The sequence below is a fragment of the Trichomycterus rosablanca genome, chromosome 2, assembly GCF_030014385.1.
Source record: "Trichomycterus rosablanca isolate fTriRos1 chromosome 2, fTriRos1.hap1, whole genome shotgun sequence".
In the NCBI taxonomy this organism is placed as follows: Eukaryota; Metazoa; Chordata; class Actinopteri; order Siluriformes; family Trichomycteridae; genus Trichomycterus; species Trichomycterus rosablanca.
Window position 1 is genome coordinate 35,910,722 of NC_085989.1, and position 20,025 is coordinate 35,930,746.

A 20,025-nucleotide genomic window follows, 5' to 3' on the forward strand; every position below is an offset into this window, starting at 1 on the left:
GACGATCCTCCATATGTTAAAAACCACAAGAAACTGGAATAAACACACTCAGACACAGAGAGAACTCATAATCACTAACCAGTGATGTGTATCAAATCCAGGCCCTCAGGACTCACAATGCTGTGCGGCACCATCTCAACCAGTACACCACCTTGCAGCCCTGCTTTAAACATGTAAAAATCCGATTCCAATGAGCTGGTATTTGTCTCCATCTAGTGGCACAAGTGCTGAACATACAAAATCACTTTGTATAGTGTTTATACTGTAGTATATTAACTACACCAGGGATGACTGAGCTAAGGCCCGCGGTTACCATTTTTGAAACGGCTTGTGAGGTATTTTAAAACTGTTTGAAGCAAATCTAAAACGCTCCCCATTTCCTTTCCCTTAACGTTACACCCACATTACCGTTCTCGAGTTTTTGGATAAACATGGCGGCTCCAAAGAAACAAAAACTAGGCGTCCGAAATCGCATACTTAAACAGTACGTACTAGATTTGAGGCAGTATGCACTGTTCGGCCGGTAAAGCAGTACGCTCTTACAGTACTTAAGTGTGCATACTGCAGTATGCACACAACCTCGTACTTACTACATCCACCATCTTACCAACGTCAAAATCGGACAAAAGTAATTCTGTAGTTCTCCACAAAGCTGCTCATAACGTTATTCAGGGTTGTACTAAATTATAACGTCTTACTTCGCTTTCAAATTGCATTATGGGATAGATTATCGGACCGAAAGTGTGCATCGTTTTCATACCCACAAATGGCTGCCCAGGCACCTGGGTACTTTTCGCGTACTTTTCGCGTACTTTTTAATGTATACTACGTATTCAGATATACTAACCGCTCTCGCATACTGCTTTTGCGTACTGTTCAGTATGGAAGTATGTGATTTCGGACGCAGCTCTAGACAGTGAACGGAAAAGATTTCAGGCATGCTGGGAAAATAAATATTTTTTCACTGAGTTCAGAGGGAAGTGGGTACGTTTAATTTAAAGTGTAATAATCTTCCAATTAGTATCATAAACTGGTGAGTGAAATCTAGTTTACACAACACTGTCAAAGATAGATAATTAGTCGCTCAAATAAAAAGGAAGTGTAAATGTTAGTAATTAGGTAGGTCTATTATAGTTTTATTTGTTTCGTTTCAAAAAGTCTGTGGCCAGTGTTTGCATATTTTTTTCTCAATTTGGCCCCCAACAAGCAAAGTTTGGACACCCCTGAGCTATACCCTCCTTGTATAGTTCAAATGATGTCCATAAATTTTAAATAAGTTTTCTAATGTAGTTTGTATCTCACTTTTTGTAGCACTGTTGCCTCACTGTAAGAAGGTCCTGGGTTTGATTCCCAGGTGGAGCGTTCTAGGTCTTTTCTGTGTAGAGTTTGCATGTTCTCCCCGTGTCTGTGAGGGTTTTCTACGTGTGCAATGGTTTCCTCCCACAATCCAAAGACATGCAGTCAGGCTAAACTGAGATACTAAACTCCCCCCCCCCCCCCCCCCCCTTTTTTTGTATGTGTGTTTGTCTGAATTCGTGTATGTTGGTTGTCCTGTGATGGACTGGCGACTTGTCCAAAGTGTTTCCTGCCTTCTGCCCAGTGAATTGGACCTACCGCAACTCAGGCCAGGATAAAGTCGTGGTAAAAGAGACAATGAATGAATTAATGAATTTTACTTCAAAACTGATCAAATTTGACCACATGTTCTAAAACGTTGCCTTGGATTTGTACCTGTAAATGTTTGAGCCTTTTAATGTAATAGAGGTTGGTAGAACATTAACAGATATATAGACATACAGTATAAGCCATGTTTGTGCATTTGCCTTCTCGTCGAGCATCATTGCCTGACCTCACAAATGCTCTTTTCACAGAATGAGCACAAATTCTTACATAAACACTACAAAACCCTGAGAAACAACTGTAAAACAAACATGTTATAAATGCAAATGGAGGGCCAACTCCATATCAATATTAAAGGGGTTTCCAACAGGTTCATGGTCTGGTATCCACATTCTTTAGGCCGTATTGTGTATATGACAAGGGCAGCTTATATGACATTTGAAGAACATACTCCTTTGCTATACTGTTTCCACCTGAATCATGTCTGGCATAGCAATAACTTGCATAGTGAAATGAAACAATGAACCTGTTTATTGTTTGGCCTTAAATCAAAGTTTAAAGATCAACAGATATTATCTGTAACATGTGATTGAAGCTCAAGAGAAGGCACATAAAAGTGTGTTTTTTATTGCTAAGAATTAGTGTTGTGCATGATAATCTAAAAGTAACTCATGAACACTTCTTATGCTGATGTTACTTTAAAAGACAGGTTGGGACCATAAAGGATTATGAGAACTAGAATGGTGACTAGCATTAGCATTTATTTATTTCAATGTTGTTTGTTTAGTAACATAGTAAATCACAGTGAATATCACCCTGCTAGTATTCAGTAACAAGTGTAGATTGCTTTGGATAGCACCATCAGCTAAATGACATAAATCTAAATAGTTGATTTTATGCTCAGACATTAAAACCACCTCCTTGTTTCTACACTCACTGTCCATTTTATCAGCTCCACTTACCATAAAGGAGCACTTTGTAGTTCTACAATTACTGACTGTAGTCCATCTGTTTCTCTGCATACTTTGTTTTCCCCCTTTCATGCTGTTCTTCAATGGTCAGGACCCCCACAGGACCACTACAGAGCAGGTATTATCTGGGTGGTGGATCATTCTCAGCACTGCAGTGACAGTGACATGGTGGTGGTGTGTTAGTGTGTGTTGTGCTGGTATGAGTGGATAAGACACAGCAATGCTGGTCAGTAATTGTAGAACTACAAAGTGCTTCTATGTGGTAAGTGGAGCTGATAAAATGGACTGTAAGTGTAGAAACAAGGAGGTGGTTTTAATGTTATGGCTGATCAGTATATATCGACTCATCATCCCTAGTATAAATTATGCCAACATTAAACTATTTTATCAGTATATTATTTATAATTTAGCTTCCTGTTAAGTCTATAAACCTGCAACTTTGAGCTGGGCCATTATTTTCAACAGTCAAACCCAATCACCATCGCTCAAAGCAACATGTAAACAACAAATCCACCTTCAAACCCTTCACCAGGCCATGATGAATCCACAAAGAGTGAACACTAAAAAACAACTATTCCAACGGAGCTTTTATTTTTCAAAAAGACATAACAAATCTTAAGGGCAGAGACAGACTGTCCACTCCCATTTACAGAGCGGCCATCAGTGAAAGTTAGCGCCACCAGACAGGTTTGTCTGTTCTGATCCGTCCAGCTGGCCAGCTTTGCTCACTTTTTTCTCCGGGCTATGAGAGGAGGATTGTGAAATAAATGTGACCTCCCGTATAGAGAGGACAAACCCACCGGTGAGCTGTCAGTCCACCTGTAGGCACCATGCTGCACACCAGCACACACAGATCTACTATGACAGAAAATGGATTTGTTTTTTTCCATGCCAGGAATCTAAAAGCTACAAAGAAAATTTTATTAAAATCACATTTGCTTTTTTTCTCCAGCTACAGAACAAATGTAAAAATTTTTGTTGACACTTTGGGTTAGGGAATGTAAGTGAATGTCATATTGGCTTGGACATTAAATAAGGCAACATAGCCTAAAGCCAAACTGGATCTATTCTTGTCCTTTAACAATGTATTATACGTACAATGTATTATATAAGTACTGATCATGGACCATTTGTCTTTCTAAATTAGATATATTTTAAATGTCTAAGGTTTCTTTTAAATTTAATGCATGTATTTTTAAATTATTATCAAACAAAAAAACCCATTTTGTTTAATCTGGTAATGAAACGGACACAATATATGACCTATATGCATGTGGACACCGTTTATAATTATTGAGATTAAGTGTTCCAGTTCACTGCGCTCTGACCCCAGCTTCCAAACAAGCTGGGATATGCGAAGAAAGAATTTCATTGTACTGTACATCTGTATAAGTATATATGACAAATAAAGTATATCTTCCTCATCTTCTATCTTCATAATACTGCCCAACACGTTCATGGTCAGAAATACACATACGTATAGTATGATAGTGTATTAACACCAAAATATATAATAGTACATAAATATGAATACATACAAACATATCTATAACCCACAGCAGTTGTTCTAGTTAGTCAGAATAGCAAAACATTTAAGAAAGGCCCAACAATCTGTAAGAGTAAAATATAAAAAGAAAATGTATTGAATTTTAAATCTCAACCTGGTGCCATGTACAGTAGTTTAGTCAGGAAATAAAAGTGAGCTTTCAGTGACCACCAGACTTTAATCATTAAATAATCATAAAATCAATTATTTATTAACCTCTGTCAATAATTTGATGTTGGTGCATATATGGATATGACATAACTACATATGACATAACTATATGTCATACTACTCAATCAATATTAAAAACAGTGTTTTTAAAAATGCACATTTTTAGTCGAAAGTCTCTGATGAAATATTACAGCCCTTTACACTTCTGCACTTCTAAATCTCTTGTGTCAGGAGTCAGATACTTAAATTCTGAATTAGATTGCAAACAGATTACAAGGCTTGATCAGCTTTTGAAAGCATATCATTAGAATAAATGCATTTACAATGCAAAATGTAGAACAACATTGGCCCATTTTCCAATTTCATTTCACTGATGTTCTAAGTGAAAACAAGGTAACATTCTATATAAAACACGGTTAGAGAAAAAATTTCCCTTCCTGATGCTTTGGACCTGCACTGAGAGCTCACTGACGTGCACCTCTTAATGGCTAGGCCGGGGGCACAACGTCATTTTGCCATGGGCAGATTTCACATAGACACCTACACCAGAGGGCCACAATTTTTGTTCATTCCATTTTTATAGATCTGCACACATGAATTTGTTATACAGTACACTACTATGCTATTATTTCATTTACATTCTCGGCATTTAGCAGACACTCTTATCCAGAGCGACTGACAGAATTGCTTCCATAGTAAACACTACCTTACTCTAGTTTCATAACATCAGGTACTTACAAGAAATGTCTTGGTCAATGGGAGATACTGCAGCAATGAGGTGGTCCAGGTTTTCATGACTTAGTCTTGTTTGCAGGGAAGATTTATTCAGCTTAATCAAGAAAAAAAACATTTGTTTACATATTTAAGTGCTTCAAAGTTGGAGAGCCACTTCTTTGTATTTGCAAACAGATTTGGAGACAGATTTCCTGTCACACAGGATTGGTTAAAGCATTGGTTGGAGCATGATCTGTGCCTAATTCCAATTGCTGCAGAGCACTTTAGTTCAGTCATTTCAAGTTGTAATTCACCAGATCGCCGAGTTTTTGGGTGTTTTGACACACCAGAAATGAGAAAACGCCAGTTTTCCTCAGAAAAAAGTACTTGAATGTCTATTCTGTTCCTATGTTTAAGACATAACTTTTTTTTTTTTACTTGTACTTGGTTTGCACAAAGACATCCTACCACTGAAGTAACTGGGATTCACCTGTTTATAGCTGTCAAGTTTGGACTTTGTCGTCCCAGTTTTTAGTGTTAGCCCACCAAAAGAAAATACTGAACTGCACGCTTATTAAATGACCATTTGTGATGACTAGAAGTAAACACTAGGTGGCAGTGTTCCCCAATGTCCTGTAGACTGAGTGAGAATTATACAGTGACAATTGGGGTGGTCAACTTTATATATGCATGTTAGCTAACAGCCTCCTCCCCAATTGTTGGTTTACCCTTCCAAGTATTAATTAGGAGAGTCAACCTCCCACCCAATTCTCCCGTAATTTGAATCATGCGAATGATACAGAAGAGTGTGAATTATACAGTGACAATTGGGGTGGGCAACTTTATATGTTAGCTAACAGCCTCCTCCCCAATTATTGTTTTACCCGTTTAAGTATTAATTAGGAGGGTCAACCTCCTCCCCCAATTCTCCTGTAATCTAAATAAAGCTTGTAAACACCCAACCAGCTGACAGCACCACCAAGACCAGAACCCCTGATGTCAGCAGTAATGACTCAGCATGTTTTTTTTTTTTTTTACCACTGCAGAATAAAATGACACACATTAAGCTTATATTAATCTTATCTATGTATAATAACAAAGCCTCACCCCATTCAATAGTTCCCATTTAGGAAATAAACAGTACTGCAATTAAAAAAAGAACATGTGCAAAAGCTTGTTTCCTGTTTCCACAATCAGCAAAACGTCCAATTAGACCAGGAGTGTCAAGACATCAGCTGTACATACCGTGTAAAGACACACACAAAAACTTCAGGGTTAATAATGTAGCTTCTTTAATACATACACATGAAATAGCTGTCGTTCCTGCATCTCAGTACTGACAAACAGGATAGCACAGATTTTGACACATTTCCTGCTTAGCAGACTCCAATAAGCTCCCAACTTATGTATTATTTTTTATTACAAAAAGCTTTTAAAGCAATACAACATTTTCATGTTAAGACAGTTTGTTTTCACTGGTCCACTGGAGTGCTGTTAACTGAGCTGAGATACTTCATGGAAGTAAGCGCCCAACATTTTAGTGCCCTGGATGTAGTTGGATCTGTTAAAAGAGAGATAACAATTATATAATAATAATAATAATAATAATTGCTAAACCAATGCTAACAAATGCTATGGTACCATTTTATTATACAACCCTGAACTAGGGACAAATCAGAATAATCCACTAGATAACTACTCATCCAACAGCTGGTTAGTGATTATAGGTAGGATTTTCTTTCATTTATTTCAAGCATTAAGAAGGGTACATGTATTTTTTGAACAATGTCACACAAAAGTAGTAAATGTGTCATCCTAGGTGATGAAAATTTTAGCAAAATTTTTTAATCCAATGATTCGATCCTTTAAGCTTTCATTTTTTGCATCTTTACCAAAGAATTAATGAACTTGCTATTTCAGTCAACACACTGGATATATGCACATCCATACATACAGCAGAGTAAAATTAGAAACTGAAGCAGTGTACAGTAAACAAGCCCCACACTGCAATGTACAAATGCTAAATGTATTGATTTTAATTAGTGGTCACATGAAGTAATGTTGTTTTTGAAAATAAAGCAAAGGTAGCAGCAATTTCATATGATCTAAAGCAGGGTGGGTTGCGAACCAAAAATATCCATACTGGGGAATCTAACAGTGTGCAGCTTAAATCTGTAAATGATGGTTTTACAGCTCTGTATCATGTATCAAGAGATCAAGTACCTGTTAAGTTTCTCATTTTGGGAGTGGGCTCCATCATCTGATGAGCCAACAGGAAGCAGCATGACATTGCGTCCTGTGGCCTCCTGGAAGGTAAGAGTTACTGGGATACTTCCTCCCTCACGGGTCAGATCGGGCTCTACACCGAACACTACAGAGAAACAGAAACAGCCACAAGTGAAATCACTGAATCATTACTTCTCGAGTTCTAGACCCGCAGCTCTTTACAGATTATATTTTATACCCGGCGGCCCGACAGCAAAAAACAGTTACCCAGACACTGTGTATTATTTCCATGTATATTTCTTTGTATGCATACTACAAAGACCAATGCAACTGACTGCACCTACAGCAATGCTGGGTACAAAAGAATGTCATGGTCACTTACCAGTCTTCATGGCTCTTCTACCAGCCATGTAGTGGGGGTGGTTGAAGTCAGACACCCAGGCTTTAGCTCCATGGCCCATGTACACCTTAAGCTTGTTGGGAGTCTCCAGCTCAGCAAATGTCTTTTCTATGTAGGAAACTACCTGAAAAAAATCAAACAAATCATTTTATTCTCCAAGATATCTTAACAGTTACTTTTAAAATCATACAGAATCTTACTTTCCAGGTGTGGTGTATGGTTTTAAATGGGTATACATATTTAGTCAGCATATAAATGAAGTCAGTATAAATAGTACAGCATAAAAATATCTATACACATGCTTATATTCTTTAAATTTCTAATGCTTGGCAGATGTTAAAAGATTTTGTAATGGAACGAGGCTACATTTAAAGTGATTTTATCACCTCAGATACAGAACAATGTAATGGTACTTGGGTGGTGCAGCAGTAAAATATGCTAGCCCACTATCCCTGTTAGGTTTTATTCAGTGCATTCTCAGTCCCGGTACCAAGTCAGGTAAAATCAGACAGGTGGAGGTTGCTGACCCTGTGCATTCTTTCATGGGCACAATTTTGCAATCTTATAATGCCTACTTCAAGCATATTGTACCATGTCACAAAGCACAATTCATCTGAACAATGAGCTAGTGTACTTCAAAGGCTTCTCCAATCACCAGATCTGAATCCAGCAGAGCACTTTTGGGATCGAGTAGAACAGAACATTTGCAGCATTAATGTGCACCTGACAAGTCTTCAGCAATTAAGGTCATGTCATCACCTTGTTGAATCCATACCACAAGGAACACTGGTTCTAAAAAGTATTAGTTTTCCTAATAAAGGAAAAAAAATTAATCATAAACAAAGGTCTACATACTTGCTTTTCCACATCTTTGGGATCCATGTCAGGCACCAGACGGATTGAAAACTTCCCAATTACTTTACGTGGAATGACAGTCTTGGCTCCGGTGGCAGAAAACGCACCCTCAATTCCATGCAGTGACAGAGATGGGTACCGCCAACGATGCATCAACAGTTGCTCCTACAAAAATTGAAATATTGTACTGTTAAAACAGATTAAACCTAAAATACAATAATCAGCATCTGATAATCCATTAAAAATTGGAAATTATCATAAGGGGTAGGAGCATAGAGGTGTACCTTGTTGCTGTGTAGCAAGCGCTTGGTGCCCACATCTTGTGCATACTCTTCTAAGTCAAACTCGATTTTTTCATAGAGCTTTTTCTCCTCATCAGTGACTGGTGCCACGCTGTCATAAATTCCTGGTACCTGGATCTTTCCCTTCTTGTCCACCAACGTTCCTGAACAAACACATTTACATAAAGATGAAACACCAAATGCAACAACATTACCCTGCAAAAGCAATTTTGATTTCTTTCAGTTGGAAAACCATAAACACTCTGATTACATAAAATATAAACAGGTTCAGAGTGAATCTAGTGACAACCAAGAAAAAGAAACATATAAAGACAAATAAATGGGTGCAAGCAAAATACACCTAAATGGGATGTCAATGCATTACATCCAGCTATCTGTTCACCTACACGTAAGTGTTCACAATGATTAATAACCTTCGCTGTACTGGTGTAAAACACTCACTTTTGGAGTAATAATGACTGAAATATGGCTTAAAAATGTAAGCTTGTGTATTTTGTATATAGTTGTGTACATTGTTTAAGTGTGGCCAGTTGTAGCCTAGCAGTTAAGGTACTGGACTAGTAAGTAGAAGGTTGCTGGTTCAAATCCCACCACTGCCAGGTTGCCACTGTTGGGCCCCTGAGCAAGGCCCTTAATTCTCAATTGCTTAGACTGTGTACTGTAAGCCACTTTGGATAAATGCTAAAAATGTAAATGTAAAGCATTCTCTGCACCTTATTAAATAACCCTCCCTTTTTGGTAAGCTGTAGCCTAGTGGTTAAGATACTGGACTAGTAATCAGAAGATCACTGGTTCAAGCCTCACAACTGCCAGGTTGCTGCTGTTGGGCCCTTGAGCAAGGCCCTTAACCCTCAATTGCTCAGACCGTATACTGTCACTGTACTGTAAGTCACTTTGAATAAAAGCGTCCGCTAAATGCCAAAAATGTAAATGTTAAGTGTATTTGGTAAAATACATAGTGAGTTTGGTACAAGTTTGGTGTTGTAAACAGACTATCATTTTAGTATAGATAACCACTGCTATGCCTGCAAAGTTAATCATAACCAATAATAATCTTGACCTTTGGATTTTTATTTGTTCAATAAAACAGCATAAAAAAGAATGCCTTTATTTGTCATATAAACATATACATGTGTTGTACAGTACAATGAAATTCTTTCTTCGCATATCCCAGCTTGTTTGATAGCTGGGGTCAGAGCACAGGGTCACAGTAACACCCTGGACGGAACGGCAGTCCATCGCAGGACATGTTTTTGGACTGTGGGAGGGAACCGGAGCTCCCTGAGGAAACCCACACAGACAAGGGAAGAACATGCAAACAGAAAAGACCCAGACCGGCCCGCCTGGGGATCGAACCCAGGACCTTCTTGCTGTGAGGCAACAGTGCTACCCACTGAGCCACCGTGCCGCCGATTATAATATACTGAAATACTATAATAAAAATGGTAGTGCAGTCTGTTCATGTTATATCTAAATTGCCAGAATAGTCATAATAAATAATTGTGATATATTTATATCAAATTGTCATATTTTGTCCTAATCGTGCTTCCCTACTCAGTGCCAATTCACCTTCACTAAACACCTTGCTTGCATACAAGTCAAAGCCTGTGGCTTCTCAACTCACCCATGAGTGTAATCAGGTCGGTCATTGCTTCGTGAACAGATCCTCCAAAGACTCCAGAATGCAGATCTTTATCACAGCATTTCACCTACAAAACCAAAACAAATAAGACACTGCATATGCCAAACCGAATAAAACAGCACTAACAATAAAAACAAGCACATAACTAGTTGTAACCCTGTAATTGCTATTCAATTTTAACAATCAACTGTCACAAATAATTGTTTAAATACATTCTGGTTATCTAAGATTAATCACAATATAATTGAATATTTAGGATTATGCAATTATGTAATTATTGTGACATGCTTAGTTAGTAGTGAAAGAAATCCCTATATAGTTGCATTGCAGTGCTAAGTACACTGAAACAATTACAGATTAGAATGAGCTCATTTGAATCAGCAGCTATTGTCCTTACTTCTACAAAGAAGTAGCAAATTCCTCTTAGGCCATAGGTAATGCAAGGCTTGGTCTTGCCCAGCCAGTAGTTGTCAGAGATGCAGACATAGTCTACGCCCTTGAAGAAAGAGTCTTTGCGGGAAAACACCAGTTCGTCCAAACCCTCTGAGCCAGATTCCTCCATCCCCTCAAAGCAGAACTTGATATTGATAGGCAGCTCCTGCAAACAATAAAAGTTTACACTTTATATTCGAGCACTAATTTTAGATTTGAATGAATGAATACAAATGTTCCAATTTTAACATAAGTGCATCAGTACAGAATTTCTACTAAAGCTAGAACCTAATTTACTACAGAGCTCAGCAATCTAAAAAAAAGCTGACATCAGTGTACAGTATCAGTGTAATCAGTGATCTTTTAACATTTCTGCTGAATACACAGTAACCAGTGCAAGAGTAATTGGTTTATTATATGTTAAATATAAAACAAAGGCATACAATATCAAATGATACACAGTGTTTATTGCAACATAAGAATGTAACTGTTTTTTAAACCCACAACAGTGCTATACATAGGTCCAGATAAAGAACTAAGCAAGGAGAGGCTCTATGCCAACTATTTTAAATAGTAGTTATGAAGAAATCCTAAATGAAATTGCTTGGGTAAAATATGTCTAGTGTCTAAAATTTTGCCTGATAAACTTTCTTCCAGATGCTCTCCTATTTAGGGGTTGCCACAGTGAATCATTCAGTAGATGAGCAACCATCTGATAGCTCAGCTGGGGATGCAAACCCTGGCTACCTCAATTTAATGCTGTGCCACCCAAATGTGTGCCAATAATTGTGTAACATGATCTCGCTCTGTAAACCTATGCCTGCTTACATGTAAATACAGTGTTACATTTAACTATATGGCCAATTTAAAACTCAGCTAAAGCTAATAGTAATTAATATTAACAGAACATTCAAGATCCACTAATCTTTTTAAATAAGTCCTTTTAAATGACATGAATAAGTGATGAATAAGAATGTTGTTAATAGGGACGTGCAGTGTCATTGCAAAAGTTTTGTCTGCTAATTGTGTGTAAGTGCATAAATGAGTGATTTGCCATTTTTGAGTGATGTTAAATGTATGTACCTGTCCTATCTTCTGAAAAGCCTCAATGACATTAAACCAGGCAAGCACCGGGCCCTTGTCATCTGTAGATCCCCGGGCAAAAAGTTTTCCTGCATGAAAAGCAATGCATTACAACTTTAGCAACATTTATAAAAACATGTTGGAGCATGTTTAATGTCTTGAACTATCACTGATAGTCTCAAAGGTTAATATTACAAACAGCAATCTCGTTTAAACTAATCATTTCAATAATCAGAACAGTTAATCTAATCACTTTATGGTACAGAGCTTAAGCAATCCAAGGCTGATTGTCAGGAGATCAGAGTTTTCTCTGTGTAATCACTTTTGCACTGTGTTGTTAAATAAAGGTCTGTGTGACTATAGATTACAGGAAGCCATCAGCAGACGTGTCACAAGGCTACTGAATCAGGAATTTTACAGAAAGAAAGAAAAAGACGAGTAGGTCTCACTTCTTGTATTTTATGCAAATCAGCCGAACAGCTGATGTATTTCAGAACCACATTTGTATCTCCATAAACATTCACCACTTTTGCAACATTTGTTTTTTTAACTTAACATTTAGTTCTACTTAACAAAAAGTTAACCTGGCTTATTCACTACAGTTCTGACATCTTATGAATATATTTAACAGCAAAGCAAAACGGTGACAAACTTTGTTAACTGTAAATCAATGATTTTCAAATAGTCTTCAGTCAGGACCCACATTTGTTCTCTAACAACGAAGAGTTATCAGTACAACCATAATATGTGCAACATCTGGTTATGAAAAGAGTCAAAAAAATGAAGTGCATTATTGGATTTTTTTTTTCTATAATCATAGGCAGGACTTAATATTAAGTCATGTATGTCAGATAACTATTAGAATTACTATTTATTCATGCCACCTTATCTCAAGCCTAGGCAAAGGACAGGGTGGTGCTGGAGCTGCTTAGTAGGAGGGGGGTCTAGAATATTTTACATATCAGCCTAAATTTGTTTATATATTAAAGATATAAAAAAATATAAAATATATAAAAACAATAAATGGAATGGAAGTGCTCGGGTGGCGCACTAATGTGCTATCACACCATTGCGCCAACCTGGCCGGGTACCCACACAAACAACTGGCCATGTTTGAGGGAGGGAAGGACAGACAGGGTTTCTCTCGCTGCCACTACGATATGTGATCAACACTGGTCCTAGGGCCTGCAGGAATGGGAAATTACATAGCACATTGGCTCTGTGTGGGAACCCAAGAAGGGGGAAAATAGAACCAGAAACTGGAACTTTTAAAATACTTCTTCTTTCGGCCTGTACCTAAAGCAGGATCATTTGTCTCCATCTTGCCCTGTCCTGTACATCCTCCGTCACCCCAAACAGCGCTACATCCTTCCTCAATGCATCCATAATACCTCCTCTTTGGCCTTCCTCTCCTCCTCCTACCTGGCAGCTCCAACCTCAACACCCTTCTCCCAACATAACTCTCATCTCTCTTCTGCACATGCCCAAACCATCTCAATGTAGCCTCCTTAACTTTGTCTCCGAAACATGCTACCTGACCTTAAAGTTAAAACACTGCAGGAAAAAAGTTATTTAAATAATAATGTATTTGTAATCCCTGCCCAGCAAGTATGCATTACACACTATACTCTTCACTAGCATTTCCTGCAATTTAAAATATACTTTCAATTTGTCATACCGTCTTTCTCAACCAAAGTAAATGGCTCTGTGTCCCAGCCATCCTCAATGCATGCAGGCTGAACATCCAGGTGTCCATAGATGCACACCGTCTTCTTGCCAGGGTCAGAGCCAAGCCTTCCCAGGATTATAGGAGGAAGAGGTATCTCTTCACCACTTGGCAGCTAAAAAAATGAGTGTATTTAGACTGGTAATTTAATAAAATTTAAAGCACAAACTAAAACCTGCTACCTTAAAAGCCACCAAAGTTTAATAAACCAATAAACACAAGAAATGGTTTAACATCTTAAAAAGGATAAAGTATATGCCAAAAGTAATTCCAGTATAGCATCATTTTGGTTACAATTCTACAACATCTATTTATTTCTCCAAAGTTAATCTTTTAAACCAAGTTAGATCCCTTACCTTCTGTTTTCCAATGTCCACCAACTCTGTGGTGCCCCCCAGCCGCTCAATGTCTTTGGCAGCCATCTCCATCATTTTCTTGATCTCGCCTCGTTTCTCGGGCCAGGCAGACACACTCTGAACAGCAACCCATTCACCCAGGCGCTGTATAACCAACAAAAAAGCAGTTAAAAAGGTATTAATATCCACATCCATTCGAGAGTATCAGTATTGGTACAGTTACTGGCCTAAATCCAATGTAATAATATATTTTTATACCATGAATGTGTGTGAATAATTTCAAATTAATGCCCTTGGTTTGGAATGTCCAAAAAGCTTATTGTCAGATGTTGAAATACTTTGGTCAAATAATGTCCATGTAGAATTATGAATCTGTGTTAGATAATACATTTGGCTATATAGCCACTGATCACGGTATGTGTTGGTTTGTTTATTAGGATTTGAAAGCCATGTTTTACACTTTGATTACATTTATTATTGTTTTTTTCTCCCAATTTTAGCATAGTCAGTTTGTCTTCCGCTGCTGGGGGATCCCCGATTGCAGTCGAAATGGGTATATTGCTGCTCACGCCTCCTCCGACCCACGCGCAAGCCTTAGCGGAACCCTTTTTCATCTATGCAACTTCTACAATATGCCCGCTGGATGGCACCCAGCCGACCGATGGCAACCCGAGTTTTAAACCGAGGAGTTCAGAATCTCGACGCTGGTGTGCTAGAGGAATATCCGGCTGCATCACCTGGGAGCCTTTGGTTACATTTATAACAGGACAGGCAGTTACAGGTTACACATGATTCATTAAAGTTCAGTGTCAAATTTTGTATATCCAATTCAACTAAGTTACATGTCTATGGACTGTGGGAGGAAACCAAAGCTCCCAGAGGATACCCTCGCAGATACCCTCCCAGGACCCGGACCGCTCCACGTGGGAATTGAGCCCAGGACCTTTTGCTGTGAGGTGGGCGTACTACCCACAGAGACACACACAATGACTGAGCAACACAAAAAGCTACACCAATCAGCTATACCATTAAAACCACCTCCTTGTTTCTACACTCACTGTCCATTTTATCATCTCTACTTACCATACAGAAGCACTTTGTAGTTCTACAATTACTGCCTGTAGTCCATATGTGTCTCTGTATGCTTTGTTAGTCCTCTTTCATGCTGTTCTTGAATGGTCAGGACTCTCCCAGAACCACTACAGAGTAGGTATTATTTAGGTGGTGGATCATTCTCAGCACTGCAGTGACACTGACATGGTGGTGGTGTGTTAGTGTGTGTTGTGCTGGTATGAGTGAATAAGACACAGTAACGCCGATGAAGTTTTTAAACACCTCACTGCTGGACTGAGAATAGTCCACCAACCAAAAACATCCAGCCAACAGCACCCCATGGGCAGTGTCCTGTGACCACTGATGAAGGTCTAGAAGATGACCAACTCAAACAGCAGCAATAGATGAGCGATCGTCTCTGACTTTACATCTACAAGGTGGACCAACTAGGTAGGAGTGTCTATTAGAGTGGACAGTGAGTGGACATGGTATTTAAAAACTCCAGCAGCGCTGCTGTTTCTGATCCACTCATACCAGCACAACACACACTAACACACCACCACCATGTCAGTGTCACTGCAGTGCTGAGAATGATCCACAACCTAAATAATACCTGCTCTGTGGTGGTCCTGTGGGGGTCATGACCATTGAAGAACAGCATGAAAGGGGGCTAACAAAGCATGCAGAGAAACAGATGAACTACAGTCAGTAATTGTAGAACTACAAAGTGCTCCTATATGGTAGGTGGAGTGAGTGTAGAAACAAGGAGGTGGTTTTAATGGTATGGCTGATCGGTGTATAAGGTGATAAGGGATCATACTAAAAAAAGTAACACTAAAAGAGTATTTTAAACAGACACACTACTCTTTAGGTACCTGTTAGGGCTGGGCGATATATCGATATTTTAAAAATATCGATATATTTTCATACGCGATATAAGATAAGACAATATCGCGTATATCGATATAGATGTTGCGTTCCAGTTAGATCCAACAGTTCGTCTTTCTCTTCTCCCAGTTTGTCTCTGCACATGTTCACCTGCCCCGCCCCCCTCCCTCACTGAACACAACTCGCCCCTCCCCACCGCTTCACCAGTAAGTCCTGCAGGCAGCGATAGCATGGAGACGGATAAAGACACGACAGAAGCTATCGAAGAGGAGCTGCTTACTAAAAAGAAAAATAATGACTAATTTTGTAATTATTTGGAGATGGTTCGAATTCAAAGTGTCAGATGAGCAGCAGAATAATGTATTCTGTAGAGAACGCCGAAAACAAGTCCAGACAAAAGGTTCCAGCTCCGTGTACCTTCATTCGTTTTTCACTTCAAATCCCAAAGTTAAAAAACGAGTCGTTATTCGTTTCAAAAACCAACACAAGCGCATGCACGCGCTGACATGCACGTATTTACTTCACATTAAGTGTTGAGAAAGTAATAATAACGTAACGGTGCGTCTCCTGTTGTTCTGACTCTTGTGTTTGTATATGTGATGTGCATATATTTGCTCTATCTGTAAATACAAACATTATGGGGAGTGATTTGTACTGAGTGACTGTACTGGATGTTGTACGTGGTTGTGTTAGTTTATACTGGACGATCGCCCGACGATTTATTTATCTTCTATTATAGTATTTCTTGTTGTCGGCCAATAAACAACCAAACATTATTAAATTGCATGAACTAACTCTGCAGTAAACAAGGAGCAAACAGCAAATAAAGCTGTTAAATAATAATAAAGTGCATGAAGAAGAACGCTGATTAAAATGCATTAAATGTTGTAATAGTTACACAGTAACATGAACGATTAATTATACCTGTATTACAGAATTGAGTTCTATACAGTAAAAGAAAATATTAATGTAAATGTTAATGTTGTGGCGACATATACATAAAATAATGTATAAAGTCCAAACATGGGGGGGTGGGGGGTTAACGAGGGGTTTACTTTAACGGGGTTTTACTTTTAATGTCACACAAGCTCAGCCGGAAACCGTCATTCCGACATCTTCCCTACACACTCGCTCCCTGCGCCCTATAGTACACTTAACATTATTAAAGGGCCAGACAATATATTTGTAATTCACGTTAGACAACAGGAGATGCCTTAGAAAACAACTTTTTTTTTTCTTAGAATAGCTCTTTTTTTTTTTTTTTAAGCAAAAATAATTCTTGTGTGAAGCTTCCTGAGCATGAATATTAATAAAAGTGCCTGTAAAAAAATTGGAACATGTAGCTTTGTCTCAGAAGTGTCTTTTTGTTATTACCTTATGGAATAAAAAAATATCGAGATATATATCGTATATCGCCATTCAGAAAAAAATATCGAGATATAATTTTTGATCCATATCGCCCAGCCCTAGTACCTGTAATCAGTAACTGAGTCTAAAAAAGAAAATAAATGTAATCTGTACCTGAACGTATTGTTCCTGGTGTTCATCCACATATTTGAAGAGAGCTGGAAGGTAAGACATGGTGCTGTGATGGTGCAAACTGAAGTGGTGTTGAGTCTCTGCTCGTCCTGTTTAAAGAGAACAAATACTTTGTACTAGTCATGTGAACCCTATACAATCAGAGTTGTAACTGCTGACAATCTATTATCAGACGTGATTAGCAGTAAAAAGATTAAAGATTACAGTCTTTCATTAAAGCCCAGTCTGATAATAACATCAGCATTGCATCAGCCACGACGTGTACCATCCAACAGTGAACTGTTACATTATTACACTGAAAATAACGGATAAACTATGTGTACTCAAAACAGTAAAGCTACATTAACCGACGTACTTTTATTTAAAACAATAAAGCACTAGTAAATAAAGTAAACTACGTGCGCTTTTATATATATCTATATTACCTGTACAAAGTTCGCCCTGACTGAGACAGCCTGAATGACTGACTCTACAAATTAACCTGCTATTTTTATTCCGCTTGCATTTCCGTTTCATCCGCGCTTTCCGAACAGCCAATCATATCTAGCCATTCCAGCTCGGCGTAGAATTGACACATAGATAGACCAATCAGATTTTTCATGCATTCATAACGTGACTGAGCTTTGTCCGGTGTTTATCACATGATGTGAGTACAAACCACAGCAGTTCAGGCAGTAAGCAGTTTCTCTCCAAATAAATAATAAAGCTTTACATCTTAGTTGTGGGACTATATTATTAAAAGCAAGCAGAATATAAGTTTATATTAGTTTGCAGTTCGCACACCGCCCTAATCTAACAGCAGCAAATCTATTTCTTATAGATAAGAAGCTTTAAGCTTGTTGTTTATCAAATCAAGAATAGCATTGGCTGTAATAAATAAAAGTGGACGTTACTTTAAACTGCTTGAAAGTAACTTTTTCCATTTAATTTTCATTAACCTCTTTAATCTGGACGAGGAGACGAGGTAGCAATGTCACCTCACAGCAAGAAGGTCTTGGATTTGATCCCCAGGCGGGGTGGAGTTTGCATGTTCTCCCTGTGTCTGCATGGGTTTTCTCCTGGAGCTCTGGTTTCCTCCCACAGTCCAAAGACATGCAAGTGAGGTGAAATAGAGATACAACAAACGTCCATGACTGTGTTTGACATTAAAGTTGTGAACTGATGAATCTTGCGTAATGAGTAACTACCATTTCTGTCATGAATGTAACCAAAGTGTGTAAAACATGACGTTAAAATCCTAATAAATAAATAATCTGGACAGAGTTGCAGCAGGAAACACTGGTTGCAAAGCAGAAACACCTTTGACAGGAAGCGAATCCATCTTAGCGCCTTGCTACACTTCTCCTCAGACATAGTCAATCATGTCTCTTTAGTTGCCTGGCTGGTCGACAGCACTGCTAAGATTCAAACTTGGATCTCAGCAATGGTGGGCTAACGTCATAGACCGGAGTGCCACTATAATTTAAGTTATATTTCAAAACAAAGTTTTTAAAAGGTGCTGGCAGGTTGAGCATACTTTGTATGTATCACAACACAAATAAATAAAAAAATAATAAATATAAAATGCACAAATATTCATACCAATCTATTTCTTATAGATAACATTTTTCATCCAAAACCTGCATACATTGTTGTGTTTCAGTTGTGTAAATATTGGTACCAACATTATGTAGCATTGGCTCAAAGAAAAGAAGTCAATGGGTGTGTTCGAAAACCTAGTGTGCTCTCTACATAGACAGCATTCCACGTCTTCCTATGCGCGCTCCCGACAAGTAGGCTGTTCGAAATCCTAGATCCCTTAAAATGATAACTAGTTAGATATCTTAATGTAAACAATATTTTCAGTGAATAACGAGGGAGCATCCGATGCTTCCTTAGCGATGAAGGCAATCCCAGCATTCAGTGCGGCACGTCTTTTCTCACAAAAAATAACAAATATGGCGGACAATGCAGGGCAAACAACGAATTTCAAATGTAAATAAATTATTACTAAATTTCAATTTGTTTAAACGTGTACAAGTGTTTTTATTTGCAAGTTCGGGCTTGTCGGTTTAACCGTTTTTGGTAAAATAGTTGACATGCTAGTGCGTTGTGCTACCTCATCCCATTGGTTTGAATGGCATGATGCTAAATGTGTTAGCTTAGTAAGCGAAACCCAATGTAATCTTTGTCTTAGTAGTGCGTTTGAATAATCTGACTTATAAATCAATGACTTATTAGAATTCTCTCTACTTAGGCAGTTGCCTATGTAGGCAGTTAGAGAGCAAGGTAGCTCACCAGGTTTTCAAACACACCCAATGTCTTTTTGTTTTTACATAATAGAAATGAATGCAATTATCAAACACTACCAAAACTGGTTTTATCTAACTTACAAAAACAGCCACAGCTCCAAGGCTAAGCCAGTAAAACTCAACACATAACATAAAATTGTAACTTAATAAAAAAAAATCTCTTAGATTTGCTTATATCCATTTACACACAAATCAAGTCCAAGTACAGTT

General features: G+C 38.2%; 1 protein-coding gene across 1 annotated transcript; it reads right to left on the reverse strand.

Annotated features, from left to right (window-relative positions):
- Positions 1-6,297: 6,297 nt before the first annotated feature.
- On the reverse strand, positions 6,298-18,033 carry cndp2 (carnosine dipeptidase 2). The gene is made up of 12 exons (XM_062990788.1): positions 17,950-18,033; positions 17,507-17,613; positions 14,045-14,188; positions 13,641-13,803; positions 11,963-12,051; positions 10,845-11,045; positions 10,430-10,514; positions 8,788-8,948; positions 8,504-8,668; positions 7,631-7,772; positions 7,246-7,393; positions 6,298-6,583 (listed from the first exon to the last, which is right to left on the reverse strand). Exons 2-12 carry the CDS (start codon positions 17,564-17,566, stop codon positions 6,517-6,519), a joined length of 1,425 nt encoding a protein of 474 aa, XP_062846858.1. The 5' UTR covers positions 17,567-17,613; positions 17,950-18,033; the 3' UTR covers positions 6,298-6,516.
- Between the last annotated feature and the right edge of the window lie 1,992 nt (positions 18,034-20,025).